At 40.6% G+C, this 17,126-nt stretch overlaps 1 protein-coding gene across 4 annotated transcripts in view; it reads right to left on the bottom strand.

Moving 5' to 3' along the window:
* Nucleotides 1-17,126, bottom strand: part of LOC136286846 (SAM and SH3 domain-containing protein 1-like) — a 532,287-nt gene that overhangs the window by 44,968 nt on the left and 470,193 nt on the right. For 3 of the 4 annotated variants that reach the window (XM_066178879.1, XM_066178883.1, XM_066178881.1), the window contains exons 3-8: nt 16,818-16,868; nt 16,651-16,700; nt 5,366-5,406; nt 3,931-4,017; nt 2,542-2,654; nt 849-950 (exon numbers count right to left, since the gene is read on the bottom strand). In XM_066178879.1, the coding sequence (XP_066034976.1) occupies nt 849-950; nt 2,542-2,654; nt 3,931-4,017; nt 5,366-5,406; nt 16,651-16,700; nt 16,818-16,868 (444 nt within the window). The remainder of the gene's footprint in view (nt 1-848; nt 951-2,541; nt 2,655-3,930; nt 4,018-5,365; nt 5,407-16,650; nt 16,701-16,817; nt 16,869-17,126) is intronic. The other variant, XM_066178880.1, reaches the window with a different exon arrangement.

The following is a 17,126-nucleotide window of genomic DNA, read 5'->3' on the forward strand; positions in this document are numbered from 1 at the left end:
GCAGTTAGCAGGAAATTCCATTGACAATAAAATAAATAAATCAACCAATGGTCTCAAAAGCCTATGATTCAATTATATGGGTTACAAAGAGCTTGAATTTGACAGTCAAATGTGTTCCTCTCAAAGATGTATCCGTGAACTTCCAATTAGAGAATTGAAGTGGAATAAACTACTCAGTGAAAAGGAAGATATCTGGAAGGAAAAATTAATTAATTCAGTATGGCGTAGCACAAAGACTGCCTGGTGCCCATAAAAACAACAGAAGTTAAACAGCTCAGAAGCAAAAAAAAAAAAAAAAAAAAAAAAAAGAGGGAGCAAAGCTGCCTTACTGCTTATGGATCTGACAAAAGCCACAAACTCTGGGCTGTGAGTTTGTAAATGCAGAGGCAGAAGTGTTTGAGGGCAGCAGGCAGCTAGGACTTAGCCAGATCCTCATCTAGAATATTTCAACAACGGCTAGAAAAGCCTGAGAAACTCTACTGGTGAATCAACAACTTCCCTCTAAATGACCTAAAAGCTCTTCCCTGTGCATTTTGAAACAAGGAGATTTCTGCCTGGGACAACTTGTTTTTCAAAACCTCAGTACAAAGGGGTGAGTTTAAAAAAGAAAAGAAAAAAGAAAAAGAGAAATTATACAATACGACTGTTGAAGTTTATGACAACAGATTTTAAAGATTTAAAATGCAAGTTAAAGATTCCCTGCAGACAGAACAGAGCATCTCCAAGTCAGTGACACATTTGCTATTAAGGAAATTGCCAGGTAAATCAGGATATTTCAGTACTTCAGTACTGAAGAATTTAAATATTAAATGACACCGGGGGGCTATATCACAATGACAGGTACTTACATTACAATTGGAAGACCCATCAAGTGTCGAGTAAGAGCCATCAGGCCATTCTGTAGCATCTACAGTGCTCGACTGCCTGTGCTGGGCTTCATACTCTTTCAGCTAAAATTTGAAAAGACAGAGAGAACATTCTCCAGTGACAAGAAGAGATCAATCTTCATTAAAATAGCAAGAGTTAATGTAATTTCTTTTTTTTTTTTCCTGTGTCATTGTGGAACAGGGAAAATCTGAACTTTTCCACAGCATGCCTCACTTAATCAAAATAAACTGTCCAACAATCAGAAGTTTAAAAATGAGGTTTTGGTTTTTTTTTTCTTAGAAGGAAATTATCTGTAAATACTGAAATTTGATGACCTGCTGTTGGTAAAACATAAATTACACATCCCCATTTCAGAGGCAGAGTTTACAGCGGGCAGACTAAATCACAATGACCTGCCAATTTCCTTCATTGGGAAAATGATCTGCAGTAAAGGCTAGGGATCATCCTTTGTAATTAAAAAAAAAAAAAAAATCTCTCTCCCATTTTCCAATAAAAGGCTTCAGACAACACCAATACTACGGGAATCAAAGTGTTGTAAGGATCAAGAACTGGCCTTTTTTAAAAAAAAGCTGTTGCTAGTAGCTCAGACCACCAGAGGGAAATTCTACCAGTCCATATATGAACCATCAGATTAGGTACAAACCTTTCGTCCCTCAAAACTTTAACAGCAGAGAAGAAAATGAATTCCCAATATTCCAACATAATAATTTTAAAATCTTGCATTTTTTTTCATTATATGATTTCCAGCAAAGCAACATTTTCTTCAGACAATAACGTAAATTTATATTCTACTATAATCTACTTTACAATGTACTGTGTCAGTAAAGATATTTATCTGACTGCCAACCTATTGAAATGTTTTCTCTAATGAAGCCCGTACAGAACACCCTGTGTTCCATCATAGTATTTTACACAAAGGTTGTACTGAAATTTTAACCCTCTTTTGGCTCCTGAGCAATTAAAATCTTGGCCCTATTGCTGCACAAATGCAACATCTTATAGTGTGGCTTATTAACATTCAAAGTTTGTAAAGAAACACTTGTGACAGCCACCTCAGTTATAAAAAAAAAATCTGTTAGACATCTGACATAATGTCATATGTGAAAAAATGCCTGAATATGTTTTCTTGAACATCATTAAAGTAAAACATCACCTCTTTGGCTAAGAAATAAGCAGGAAAAAATTTAGCTTAAAGGAAAATAGTAAGAAATATATGTGTTCTGAATCGAGTAAGGCAAGCTCAGCAAAATCTGAAGCATTTCTATTAGTACTTAAACCTATGAACACAATAAATAAGAGCTAGTACAAGTCAGGGAGATCCTTCTTCCCCATTTTAGACAGTTGCAATGAAAAAGTCTACACTTAATCTTTTCTCTGATTAGTATCTTTTATTGTTAATGGAGAGAAGGAATGCTTTTAGGACACTATTAATTTACCACGTACTGGATATCTATTTCTGGTGGAGCTAAATCTCGCTTTTCGCAATAAAGAAAGGAATTGCTATCTAATTTATGTTACCTATTGCAATGGGGCAAACAGGCAGGCTTTCTCCACCTTCTCCTATGTTCTGTGAATGAAGTAAAACTCCAGATTGATACATCCTACATTCTAAAACATGTTTGTCAAGGAGACTGAAGTATGCACATATCATACCCTAGCAAGTGCTTCCTCAATGGTGATCATCTTCTCTTTCACCATCATCATCAGCTGGATCCGTTCCTCATCACTCATTGTGATCTCACTGGCCACATAACCGACATCCTCTCCTGCACAAAAAAAGCACAAATATTTTAAGCACGTGTAAGAATTCATGCACAGGGCAGGGTACATTGAAACTGGATTTTACCCAATGCTCTGAAATCTGGTTGCCATGTGGATCTGGCTGGCCAGAAACAGACCCTCCCCAGGGCAGGCTCATGGGATGATTTGAGAGAACTGAATGATTTTGAAGTAACTGAGCAATAAAAGGAAGCAATCTAAAACTGAAAAACTAAGTCTCCTTTGACACTGCAAGCAAGCAAGCAAGCACGAAAAGGAGAAATAAGAACTGACCACGGTTATTGACCCTGAAAGACAAGAATTAAAAGAGGAAGTGCTAATGCTGGAAAAGTCCAGCACTCAGCCCTGAGGAATACTGGAATCAGCTGCCAGAACCTGCCTGTTCAGGAATGGTGTGCTGGGGCCTTGCAGCTCTCTGTTGTGGCCTGGCCACTGCTTGTGATCTATCCAGACTAACTTACCACCCACTAGTGCCAGATGTATTGCACTCAACTACCTCTCCTGCTGGTATGTGCTTGGCATGTCAGCACAGACAATTAGAACTTGCCTCAAGAACCAGCAAGGACCCACACTTAAATGAAAATGTGTCCCTTTTAGACCCACTAAATGGGCTTTGTCATCTTTCACAATCTACCTCAACACAGACAGACACAGAGAAGCATCTGTTTGCAACATAAGAGCTAATAGATACACACGTGGAAACAGAATTCTCTGTGTGAAGAGAAATTCTTAATGCAATTCACAGCTGCATCTTTTTGCAGAACTAGAGAAAGACACCTGACAGTTTAAGTGGAATCAATCCTACATTTGCACTGGTCACCAGAGACACTTTTACTGCTCCTTCTTGTAGTGTCTTCTAAAATGAGAGGCTGGATTCAAGCCTAAAGCAAACAGGTCAAAGTAACAAAATACCAAAGAAAGGAGAAATATCCTTCTAATTTAAACAGAACAGTATTTCTCTTCCAAGTCAGGACTTGGGAAAAAAAAAATCTTGTTAAGTTACATATATTACTCATATATTAACTGCATCACTTTGCATGTGTGCCATCACTGACAGTCAGGATCACAGGCATCCAGCCCCATGTCTGCAGTCTCAAGAATTTGACTTGTCATTCTGAGCACTGTCATGATGAACCAAACCTGTGACACTTCCAGAGCTACAGACCCCAGCTGCCACACTATTACAAATGCAATTTATTCCTTTGTGATGCTGGCTCCTTACATTTTATATGGATAGGATGTGCATCCTTGAAAAAGCTTTACCTTTTGAAGTCTGCCTCATTAGTCCTTTCTGGTTCTTTCGGAAATTCTGCCAGAAAAACTTATTTTTCTTTTTCCAGTCTGCTTTCCCTAAAAGGAAAGTGGAGTGGGAGCGGGAGGATGAGGGGAAAGGGAAAAAGAATTTTAGAAAGCAACATTAGTTAGTGAATTCTAGAGACGCTTTCAAGCATTACATTGTATTTTAAAATCAGAAACAAGAATAAAACCCCTCAAATTTTCTGGTTTTCTTGATTTATTCCGTACTAGTACTATATTGATGTAGCTATTTCAGGGTAATACACACTCTTTTATAATTGCCAGTGCTACAGAGGACTGAGATAAGCCAGTAACGTACGTATTTTGAATTATAAACAGAAAATATTTTACATCAAATTTGATGTCTGTTGAGTTGTTAATGTCAAATCTGGAAGGGTTTTTGAAGTATTTTGTTGGTTTATTCTCTTTAACTGAATCACAATTATGCAGCCTAAGCCACAACTCAGATGAGTGATTTTCTAGTATAGCTGTGCATATCTATCAAGAAATGAAATAATTAATAATAATAATAATAATAATAATAATGATGAAAATTAACATAACGCAAACATGCACACACACACACACTCTAGTATTTGGGATGAGATCATCAGCCACACATGACTCTTGCTCTCTATATGCCTGGACTGTACAAGGCTGGGTCTCCATGCCCACCAGCACCAGATCTCCATATGGATTGATGACCTCAAAGTAAATAATTTGCTCTAGAAAGAAAAATGGGATCTAGCTCAAGGAAGGGCATATATATCTGTGTTCTGTTGAATTAGCCAGGACACACACTATAAAGTTTATGCCACCTACAAATGAACATACTGTGCCTGATCTGGCAGAAATGCTACTGACAAAGAGCTATTAGTATTTAAATCTTGCCCTGGATGACCTAGAGCTGAGCTTCCTGACTCTCTGAAATACTGCTTAAGTTTAGACTGTGTGGACATGTCCCTAGAATACCATTAAAAGGAAACAAACAAAAAAACCCACACAGTTTTATTTTTCTTTTCCAATAAGCAACAAAAATTTCAGAAACAAAGAAAGAGACTCTGGCATGACATGAACAAAATTAACAAAGAACCCCTGTTATTTACTGGTGATGGTAATTTTTGGAATGCAAAAGGACAGGTTAGCAGTTATCTAACATGCAAACATTTTCAATTCAATATAACAAGTCAAAAGATGCATATTTATCACATGACAATGCTGGCCGGGCAGTTTTAGTGACCACTGAGACACTCAGCATCAAACTGAAAGCTGCTGAGACTAGCCCTCCACACACACACAAATGCCACTGACTTCTGCCAGCTCTTCACATCCCAGCACAAGCAAAACTCAAAAGCTGTTTAAGAATTCCACAGAAGTATCAAATAAAATGAAATATACTGACCTACAGAGCCTTCTTCTGAACTTGATTTATGAATGGAGAGCCTAGGACAAAAAAGAGAAATGGACTTATTGATGCAGGCTTCTCACATTTCAGGGGAGCTGTCTGGCTACAGTAAATTATAGTTTCCACACAATATATCATGAGCTTTTGTCTCTTCCCTTTTCTCCCCAACGCAGCAAGTTGGAAACAAAAACTGAACCTACTAGTCTGACCACAATAACTGAGTTTCCTTCTGAAATGTGCCTTTTGTGACCAGCATAGAAAAATATATACTGACAGAAATCAATGGTTAAGGCAAAGGAGTCCATGGATTCCTCAGAAAACAATTATTCACATAGTTTCCCCACTTGCATTTGCAAAACAGTAATTTTGCTGCCTTAGAAACTGTAGAACTGGGATGCTGCACTTGTTTAGCTGTCCCTCAATTTTCAGCCTATTTGGTTTTCATCTGACAATCTTTGTAAGTATGTGTTCATTACACCTCCAGAAGCCACCATGTGGAAGACAGTGGCAGAGATTTAAAGACAAGGTGGAGAAAGTTTGTCCAAACCCTATGGAGTGCAACCAAAACTGACCGGAGACTACAGCTTCCTTCTCCCAAGTCCCTGCTTTCTCACCAGTGTATGCTCCCTTCCTCAAAAGCTAGCTGGAGAGATTTAGTCAAGTGCAGAATATAGGCTTTACGAACAACCCACTAAAATAGCAAATATATCTTTTGTTCTTGGTCTTTATGTTCACTGGACCAGTTTTCCACAATGGATTCCAACCCAGTGCTGACAGTTCATTGTGGGATCTCTGATGAGACAACATCACCCTACTTCACTGCCTTTTTTCTCAGTCTGCATGAATGGAGCTAGCAGAAATTACCAAACCTCGTGTTATTCTTTGAAGCCTGTGGGAATTGCCGTTGAACCACACTACAGCAAGGCGGTGAAATGACTTCTGCTGGCATCGAGGGCTTTGCTGGAGGCTCCATGTGCAAAGCATCACAGAAGTCTTTGCTGTGGGCTCAGACCCACGAGGTACCGATGTTCCATTGTGTGGTGGCTGTTCTGCAGCCACGCAGGATGGAAACACACACACCACAGCCTACCAAGAAGACCTCAATCCAAATCGTTCTCTGAATGAGGCCGTATGATAACACACACACGACACGCACTTGTTGCTGTTCACGCACATTGTCTGCACGGGCTCCTTTAGCTCTCTCAGACCCCCAGCAGAGGGCAATAAAGAGTTTCTGATCAACTCACCAAACCACTCGAAGGGAAATTACAGTTCAAGCCAGGTCGGCGTTTAGAAGACACAAGCCACTACTGGCCAACATCTTATAAGCAGGAAACATATGTTCATCAATTTGCGAAGATATCATTAAAGGGGAAATGAGACAGTAGGAAGTTTCAGTGTGATCCAGTAATTCATCTAGACAAGGAGGGTCTGGCATAGTGAAGCTCTGAAATACAACCTCTTTAAAACTCAAACCAATCAGAAATTTAATCCAGCATAATACCTGCAAACTAATTGAGGCAAACGAAATTTTTAGTGCACCAGGAGGAGAGAGACATTCAGTGTTTTCCTTGCTGGTGTTTACTCTTGAAGGGGGAAAGTCAATAATATGCCACCAGATGCTTAATTTTTTAGAAGCCTGGCAGAAGGTGAAAAATACAGACCCCATACTTTCTGGGTAAAAAATTCCAGAAAAAGCCCAACAACAGGGGCAGGAATTAACACTGACAGTTCAAAGCAAAGTTGTCAGCAAGTATTTTTCTAAATAAAGGTAAATCAAATAAAAAAGTAGGTGGAGTTGTATATGGAAATTTTTCTTGTTATGAAATCCAAGCTCTGTCAAAACTGACAGAATCAATCCGCTACATGTTTTGCAGATGAGCATGGACTCCACTAATCAAGCAATTATTATATTCATTTTAAATGAATTTAGTATCCATGAAATGCACCAAACCACCATCCTTAGAAAAGGAAATCTGTTAATGATCAGAACTCTGCCTCGCTAGTGAAATCACCCTTAAAGTGGAGAGGCAGCAGTCTCTTGTGCTCTGTGGCCTCCAAATCCATTTTAATCCTTTTCTTCTCTTGCACAGTTGCCAAAAACAAGGCAAGTAAGCAGCAGGTGTAGTGGCAATGTTTGTGATGTGGACATCTGTTCAGTATGAGTTAGCTTGAGGCCACCAACTCATCATAAACTGGCCTCCAAAGAAGGGGAAGGGCAGTAGGAGCAAACATCCAACACACCTGAACCAGAGGGGGTGAGGAGAAAAGCAGGATCCACAGCAAGCAGACCACCTTCTAATTTATAACTGATTTAAGAACTATGCTGAGTTTCATCAGCGGATGCGAATTCCAATTATCATTTCACGCATTCTTTAAAGAGGAAATCTTCCATGCCTGGGCTGACCTTGAAAATGCTAACAGCTGCTCTGAAGGGATGGAAATGCCAACAAAACTTACCACATAGTGCCTGATAAGGCACTTGTGTTTTAGTTCCACCCGACAATTCTGATGCTTAAAAATCCTCAGAGAAATCAATCAAGCATTTTACTTCCTAGATGTCTGGTGAAAAATTCCAGACTACCTTGGTGTCGCTGTATGTTTGATTTGCAAATTACACTTCCTTACTCTGTTAAATCTGCAGCGCTTCTGTGAACGTGCACTGAAAGTGATTTGTGTTCTTCCATTCATAGACTGGTAACTTGTACTGAAAGTTAATGATGCAGTGACACTTGGCAGAAGTTTCAGCACTGTGTGTCTGAAAGGGAGCCAAATGCCATTACTCCACCATGGAGGCCTTAATTTTTGTTGTGGTCTGATGTACAACTTCATTAGCAAGCTTTCACATGAAATGTACTCTGTCACCACATAAAGCAGAAGAAATGTATGGGTATATGTTCACACAATGAGGAACAAAACAAGATTTACAGCCAGAGGGAAGGAGTATTTTCTTATCAAGCCATAATCTCTGGAAGTGGACAGGAGATGGGGTCAAAACTTTCATTCATTACTCTCACAAATCCAAAACCATCTCTAGGCCAGTACTTTGTGCCTCTTTGAGCCAAAGTGCTGAAATAAACAGATGAGAAAAAAACTCAAAAAACCCCCAACAGAAAACACCAATATATAATCTAAAAAGAGACCTTCTTTTTAGAGTACCCAAATATTACTCCCTTAGAGAGTTGATGGGTTTGAGCAGAATTTAGTAAACTACCCCAGGCCAGTCAGCAATCAGCGACACAAAATTTAGTGGAAACTGCTGGAGCAGAGAACCTGGCCCAGGAACTCGTTGATTAGGAAGACTGGCTTAACAGAAACGAGTTTACATTCAACATTAAAGTGTTCAAGTACAAAAACAAGACAGACACAAAAGTCAGTCTTTCAAAATGCCAGAGGTCTGCAAATGACAGAGTACCTGGGGATACCAGGTGGAAAAGGATGACTGAGGAAAAATCTGCATATTAATCCTAGAAGACATAAGGATGGAAAATTCCAATGGCAGTATAAAGAATACGAAGAACAAATATATATGGGAATGCCTGTACAACCATCATTATTCATGTTCAAGAAAGATAAATTCAAACTATGTGTGGCATAGAGAAAGCTAGTAGAAGGGAACTGAACAGCTGATCTTACAAAAGAAAACTAGAAAAGTTTTGCCTGTCAAATTGGAAAGCTGCAAGAAGATTAACTTATTGCCTATTAATAAATCAGGCACAGGAACAAACAAGACACATGCTGGAAAAAATTAGAAAAGAGAAGATAACATTTCCTAACTATTTGGACAAACTTCCAACAGTAGGTAGAGAAAGGGATAACAACTTTAAAAACTTAATTAACTGTTTTTACAGGAGTCTGTTTGAAAGATAAGAGACCAGACCAGACACTGTCTTAAGGATTGCCTCTGGAGGGCACTTTTGGTTCTTGTTTTGCAGCCTGGGGGCGTTGTAAGAGCAATGTCAAAGCCTGACACCTAAAATGGTCTCTGAACCTATCTTTCCACAAAAGTGTTGCAGTGGGAACAACACTGTTACACCAAAGCAATACCTTTGAAACCTGGAGGTGATCTCCAAAACTTGGTGTGTAAGGAAGACCCAGTGCACACATTTGGGTCACAAGCCAACTAAGCCTGTCTGATTATTAAGACTGGTTTTAACTAGGGTACAGCTTTCCTGTTAACTCTGGACTGATTCTGATCTCAGACAGAAAAACACTGGGGCTAATCCTGCATAGAGAGTGGTTGATATTACAAGAGACATAGTCATACGTGCCCCAGGAACGTGCTGGTACTCCACAGAACTGGGAAAAGAAACAAATGACACCATGCACTGTTTTCATGAATGTGCCTGTTGATTTTTGAAATCTCATCGTTCCCACAACAGAACAAATCTGGGAACTGAGAATGATGGGCATTTGTATTTTAAATGCAGATGTACTTTAACAAATGGCTGCGTCTCATTTACGGACCATAAAATCCACAGGTGCATAGCACCATATGATGATGAAACCACTACTGTTATCATCTTCAATAAACTGAGAGTGCCCCTCTCATTCCTCACCAATGACTATTTATAGTACACTGCAGAAAATGGTTTAGATGGCATTTTTAGTATACGAATATTACGCATTTTCAGAGCGATGAATAAACCAATGCAGAAGGCCATGCTGGCTCTGCTGCAAAGCCATTTGGTTATCCGCGTGCATTAGAAATGGCCCACTTACATAATTAGTATGAAAAACTGACAGACTTTTAACTGCTTCTGACTGAATACAAGGTAATTTATCTAACTGGAGCTGGCACAGGGAAGAAAATGGGCCTTTGGTATTTTTATCAAATTTGCATGAACCTGAAGAGAAAGGAGGCCCGCAAGGTTCTGACCTTGCTGGCACCAGTGTGAGAAAGGGATGGAAAGCAAAGAGGTTTCATTCAATTATCTTCTCATTAGGTTTCCATAGCAATGGCTCTTTAAGCAGGTCAAAACTTTCTCAGTGGAAACAAACACTGAGCTGCTTGTGGGCCGTGCGTGTGTATGTATGTGTCCTCCGTAGCATCACCAGCATGGAAGGCACCACAGTGATCCCACGGGCTCAGTCCGCGGACTGGCAGCAGGCAGATGGGGGTACGTCATGTATTTAATAACAGAATGCTTGGTCCCAGCCAGGGGGCAGATAATTGCCAGCTAAAATCTCATTGAGAGCAAAGAGCAGGGCCCAAGGCTGCAGGCAGTGCTTCCCTGCTCTCTGCGTATTGCTCACTACGTGCCATCTCAACTCGCTGTGACAAGTCAGACTTTCTCGTGAAATGTGCCCTTCATACTTCCTTGTGCAAAATTACCAGGCTTGAAATCTTCTTCCAGCTGCTCAAAGGCACACTGGTTTCTCTCCTCACGTGTCCCAGGCAGCGTTTGGCTGGCCTCACACTCCCATTGTGTGGGTTATTGTGGGAGTTTCCTGCCCTACTTCTCTTGAGGAGGCTGTTTAAAGGCAGCATGAATAATTTGCCTTTGACTAAATCAGGCCTCAAACAAGTGAAAACAGGGCCATACACATTCACTGGTTTTTTTTTTTTCAATCCCTACAAGGACAGGGTATTAAAAAAAATATATCTTAAGTTCAAACATCTCAAGTAAAAAAAGCTCTTATTTCTTTTTCTTCCAATATTCTTTTCCATTTTTAAACTATGCAAAAGGAAGAATTTCTTCTCTTAGCAATTAAGTGCAGCCTTTAGTTACCTCAGTTTGGGGGATTTGTTTGTTTTTTGCTTTGTTCTTCTCAGTTTCTGCCCTCTCTCTGCCTTACATCCTCTTTCAGACCGGCACTCCTCTTTCTTCCCAGATGAGCTTACCTGCTAGAATTAATTTGGGAACTCTGAATCTAAGCTGATAGAATTTAAACCCCCCCTCATCCATGACCTGGAGGGATGATTTAATAACCTCCTGCATTCAAATCTTGACCTGCAGTTTGGGTTCTGCAGGGAAAGACGACCAGGGAATCAAGTGTTAACAACTACTGGCAAACGCCAATAGATTAGTGTACCGAAGGGGGCAGAATTGAGGCTTGGATGAACCTTTCTGCAGCTTTCACTGAAAATCATTGCGGAAAATGGGAACACTGAAAGGCAGGCTCTCTCCCAGCCTTAGGTTGATACCGAGTTGCAGTTTATACCATGGGACACTGGAATGGCTGTACTATGGCACAATCATTGCAAAAAAATCTTAAAAACAGATTCAGTCAATCGTCTCTCCTGCAGTGACAGCAGATACAATGCAGATAGCAGCCACTTGTGCTGTGGCCTCACTGCCTGCCTGCTAACAACCTCGGGAAAAGCCATAATGCCCGAGGAGCCTCCAGCTCCTGCTGTGACATTCCCAACAAGCCAGCAGAGATCTGGCCAAACTGTATGAATGGAAGGCGCGAGTGTGTGTCCTGCACACACACGGAGTGACAGACATTGGTCCTCAGCAGCAGCTGAAGTGGGGAGTTGAGGATGCAGCTGCCAGAGGCACAGCAGCTCCCCCACGCCAGGGAAATGCAAAGCCCCTGAGCAATGTTGCTCTGTGTCACCTGCACCCCACACACGCCTGCTTTTCTCCTTCTGCCTGACACATATGTTTCTGGCCAGTTCCCTGCTCTGGCAGAGTCTCAGATTTAGGTCCTGAGTATCACAGGGTCAAGATCGGTTAAACTGCACTGAGCCACAGCCTGAGGACTACAGCAGGATGAATTGTGGCACTTGATATGAAGTGTGAGCATTTACTGGTCAGGAGTGCACTTGAGTGGCACAGTTCAAGAAAGTGCAGGTGATTCACACAGAAGGTGACAATTCATAACACCCACTGCCACAAAAAGGCGGTGGGGATGACTGAAACATCAGACACACGAGACAGCTGTTACCTCCTGCGTTGTTTTCATCCTTTCTTTCTCTAGCAACTGTTGAGAAAAATATTAGTATATAGGAATGTCTACCTCATCCTATTTGTATGCAGTGCTCCTGAGTCTCTCACCTACTTCCTCTTCTTTCCCAGAAGATCTCAGATACACCAAATATGAAACACAGCCCAAAAGCTGATGGAGCAAACAGTGACAGCAAACAGATCTATTTCCAAAGAGGGAAAACACACAACTTCCTTTCTGCAACATCCCCCCAGTTCTTCTAAAAACAGGATGAGAGTCAGGATGCAGAAGCTTGAGTTCAGGGGACTGGGTTTAACCTGGATTTCCTGGCAAACATGCAGAGCTCATCAGTCTGTCATGTAGACTTGAATGCTCAAAAATGGGAACAGGCTAAAAGTTGGGTTACATTGTTTAAGTGCTCTGTTTACAATTATGAGAAAACCCTGCTCAGTCCCCTATCTGAGTAAACATCCTTGGGGCGTTGCCATCTCTTCGAAATAATAGGAATTGTATATACAATACATCCCCAGATGAACATGGTATGGGGTCAGAGAAGTAATAGCAATTTCTAAAGAACCTATTTACTGCATGCTTTTTACATTAATAATTCTTCTAGCAAAAGCAAAAGTCAATGTGTCTGTATAGAAGCACCTGTGGTTCTGGGGAGATTTTTGTTTAAAAATAATAATATCATGGTTAAAGATGCTGTTGCCACTTTACTGAAGGCACACTGAGAAACAGCAAAGTTACACTAGCACCACAACTGTCAGCAAGACTGCAGTTTAAAAGATGGAAATCTTGGAAAGGGCAGAGGGAAGTGAAATTTATTATTCAGCGAAGAAAGCTACAAACACCTCATTCCATGCCCTGCATTAGTTGCTGAATATGACATAATTTAGAAACCTGGCAAACTGTTTCAATTTACAAAAGGAACTCCAGTAGGGCCAAAAAAACAGAGCAGTCGTGAAGCAAAACTTGAACAAACTTGACTTTGTTTTCTGTTGTTTATGGACAGCTTTTCAGGCCACATCAGTATCCTCGCTGTTATTCACATAAATCTCAGAGGCTTTTGCCTCTGAGTGAAGGTTTTTCTTTCTTTGTCAGAACGAATCAAACAAAAGGCATATTTGGTAGGGCACACATAAGGCACTGAGCAGGTTCATATATCCAGTCTTTTTTTGTAGCTTCATCTAATTAACAGGAATAGTGTTGCTAGCCACAGAGGAAGGTAGTATTGCCCCAAATACCTTTGGGGAGGACGGGTGACAGGGATGACACAATGACTCACAGTAACAAACAGTTCTGCCTCCGGGCTCATTTAATCCCATTTGCCTGCCTACAACCCCTGCTGCTGCTCATCTGTGTTAGAGCACATCACGCACTAGACTGATACTTGTTGAGCAACTTTCTGGACTGAGGGCACTAATTCTGCACTGACTTTACACCAGACTGGGCAGCAGGGTTAGTAAGACTCAAGGCAAGACTGAACATATAATGCTTGTCCACACAAACAGGATTTTTTCCTACCACAGACCACCAAGGTTAATCTGTTTTCAGTGTGGTGTACAGTGGAGCCTGTTGGGCTCTCTCTTCCAGTTGAGCAGCACAGAAAAGGAAAACCAAACCAGGTTAAAGCAAACATTGCTCTTCCCAGGTTCCCTCAAAGCTTCTTTCTGTCTGGAATGTCTAAACTCTGGCAAATTAAACAACCATCCAGATGTGTTATTTTAAACCTTTAGACTTCAGCAGCGTTAAGCTGTAGGGTGTGCAGGCAGCAGTGCTGGGTGAGTGAGCTACTGAGAGTGACCGTATTCCAGCCAGACACTTGCCCTCTCCTCCTTATTTCAGTAAAATTTTCAGTTTTTTCTTGGGACTGCCCTTATTTTCTAAAGCAACCTGCTCAGAACACCAGACCAGAAACAACTCCTTTCAGCCTAGAGAAACATTTGAATTTTCAGTATGTAGAATTATAACTATTCTTGGATAAGCTCTTACTTGTGGATGAGTAATCAAAAAAACTCCGTATTTTCCAGCTGCTGAAAGTCTGTACACCGAGATTTGAACAAATCTTTCCTTTTGTGCCCCAAATCTTCTATGAATCTGAGAAACCAATGTACCTCTTCACCAAGTTTCGTATTTGGCAAACTAGCCTTCTAATAACAAAAAGAAGTTTTGTAGAAGGTTTACCACACGTCTTTCATGCAGCATGAGAATAAAAACAATGTCCCCAAAGAGACAAGCTTCCATGTCTAGTAGCATGCCCACAAAGAAATTTCAGATGAAAGCCACATACTAAACCCCAAAAAAATCCCTGGGGCCAACACAACATCCTTCCCTGAAAAATATCAAATTCAGCATGTTAGTAGCAAGTACAGGTGTATTGGATGGGCTTGAACTGGTCACTTTCCTGCAGATCAATTTTATGAACTCTGCCTCCCTGGAAGAGGCAATTTCTGTGACAATTCAACCTTCCAGGCTAGAGGGGTGAAGCCCACACTGATGTGGCAGGCTGTCACAAATAGGTACACACCTGTTTCATTTCAGCTTTGAATAATTTGTACAGTATTGAGTAGATATAATTATTTTCAACACCTTGTCCAATTATCATGTGTCACATGGCCTTGCTTCATTTTGTGCAAGTATCTGACACAACCTGTCCTGCACCAGTTTCATATATATGATCAGGTTAATCATATACACCCTTCTACAAATCCTCAAATGGCACACTCATTCTTGAAAGGTCCATAAAAATCACATCCCTTTCATCTGAAATAAGATAATATAATTTCCTTTCAGTGAGGTAAATGGGCTATCTCAGAGGAGTCACTCAGGAGATTTTTTTGCTGATACTGTCTTCTCACTCAGTCATTTGTGGTAGAACACCTACACAGAGGCACAACTTAGGAAGCTGGCTAGAACAGGTAGGTGGAGTTCTTTATGAGTTGTGTGCTGTCCTCCTGTGAGATCTTCATCTCATTATTACCTGAGGTGGGATTATGATTTTTACCCATGGGTAAAGTGCTTTGAGGCTGAGAAAGTCATATGATTATAGGATAACCTTGCAGGTTTACTTCCCAGATTACAGTTCCCATCTACTTTGCACTTCTGGTTTCATTATAATGTTGGACAGCCAGGTAGCCTTCGAAGATTCTTTTCCATATGTGAGTATCGGAAGCACAAAGTATGAAACCCTAAGACTTCTAGGCCTTCTCTTTTACCAGCATATAATATAGGGCAGTGATGGTACCCAAGGTAAAATTCACCTTATCAGTCTTTGGCTGTTTTGAAAATGAGCATCTACCTCAAGCAAACCATCTCTGCTTTTCTCTATGAGTGATGAAGCAAGACAAGGCTCCTCTAAAAGGCAATTTATCATGTTCTGAGACCTTTAGCATGAATCAGCTTCCAGACAACCCCAAAGGAAGCCCATGAGCAGTTGTTCATTACCATACAACTGACTTCTATACGGTCAGTGCCCAGACAAGTCCCACACACTGCATCCACCAAAGATTGCTCTGGAACTGACAGTCCTTCTACTGAACTAGCAAAAGCAAGAAATCTTCCTATTTCCTAATTCCTGCCCAGTGATGAATCACTCGAGGATATTCAAATGTGGGACTATGAAACCTTACAAAAGCACATCCCATCACAAATGGATTCCATGTACTCCCTCTGAACTCATCCAGCTGGCATTACCCCATGGAAGTGCAGGCAATTGGACATACAGTGTCAGTTGTCTTCATGCACCACTCCACGTTACCCTCAGCAGCAGGCATCCAAGATCTTGGGATCAAAGGAAGGAGGCACAGAAAACAAGCACACACATTGCAGCAGGAGTTGATAGTAAACAGAAATCCTCTCAGTCCTCACAGGGAGGTTTTCATTAAGGACGCTAAAAGCAAAGCTCCTTTTAGCTTGGTTTTAAATACTTCATGCCCTCGGCACTTTCTTCAAAAGCACAGTTACAAATTCAGGAGTGCAGAGAAAAGGAACACGATGGAAGCCTGTAACTCTCCCTTCCCCACACTTATTTTTTTGACTGCATTTAGGTCTAGTCAAAGAAAGTATTTTTTAAAGCAGGTGTAATTTGCAGAGAATGTGACATCACTGATGTTCCTCAGAAATAACTACCAGTCATTTTGGTGCATGCACACCCCAAGGGCTCACAGAAGACAAACAATAACCCTCCCTTGATATAAAAACCCAAAATAATAAAAGGCCAAAAGAGAGGAAGAGAAGGAGCAGGTTCCAAAACAGGTATCATTCATAGTGTCTGGATTTGACATCTAGGTACATCAGTACAATCTAAAATTAATTTACTCCAAGGAAAAAGGAAAACATACCAAATTCCCCCTCCCTCCTTTCTCACTTCCTGTGCCTTCACTTACTTTCTTTCAGTGTCAGGTGTTGATGCAGTGCTGCTGAGACCAAGTGATTCCTGCAAGAGAAGACATGCAGCACTGAGAACAGACGCTGGAGAAGTCTTTACCCAATTTATGCAGAATATCAAATTAAAGAACAAACAGAAGTGGATGATCAAAAACTAAGTGCTTACCTCAATCTGGGATCGCAGCTGTAGAGATGTGGGGCTGGCATCAGGTTTCTCCTAAAATACAAGAAATATCAAGTTAATGAAATATTCAAACACCAGAAAGAAGAAATTTGAAGGGGAGAAAAGGGAAAAGAAAGAGAGTAATAGAACTAAGAACTATTTCAAAACAGTTCATACAGGAAACATTAACTAATCTAGAAAGAACTGCTTTCAGGATAAATTCTGAAATAATCTAGTAAAACAGCTAATTTCATACTTATCACTGGAAAATAAAACTTCCAGACAGAAGTCATTCAAAACAAAATAGAGGGG

The sequence above is a fragment of the Chamaea fasciata genome, unplaced genomic scaffold (genome assembly GCF_029207755.1).
Source record: "Chamaea fasciata isolate MVZ Bird 193981 ecotype frontalis unplaced genomic scaffold, bChaFas1.0.hap1 SCAF_3, whole genome shotgun sequence".
In the NCBI taxonomy this organism is placed as follows: domain Eukaryota; kingdom Metazoa; phylum Chordata; class Aves; order Passeriformes; family Sylviidae; genus Chamaea; species Chamaea fasciata.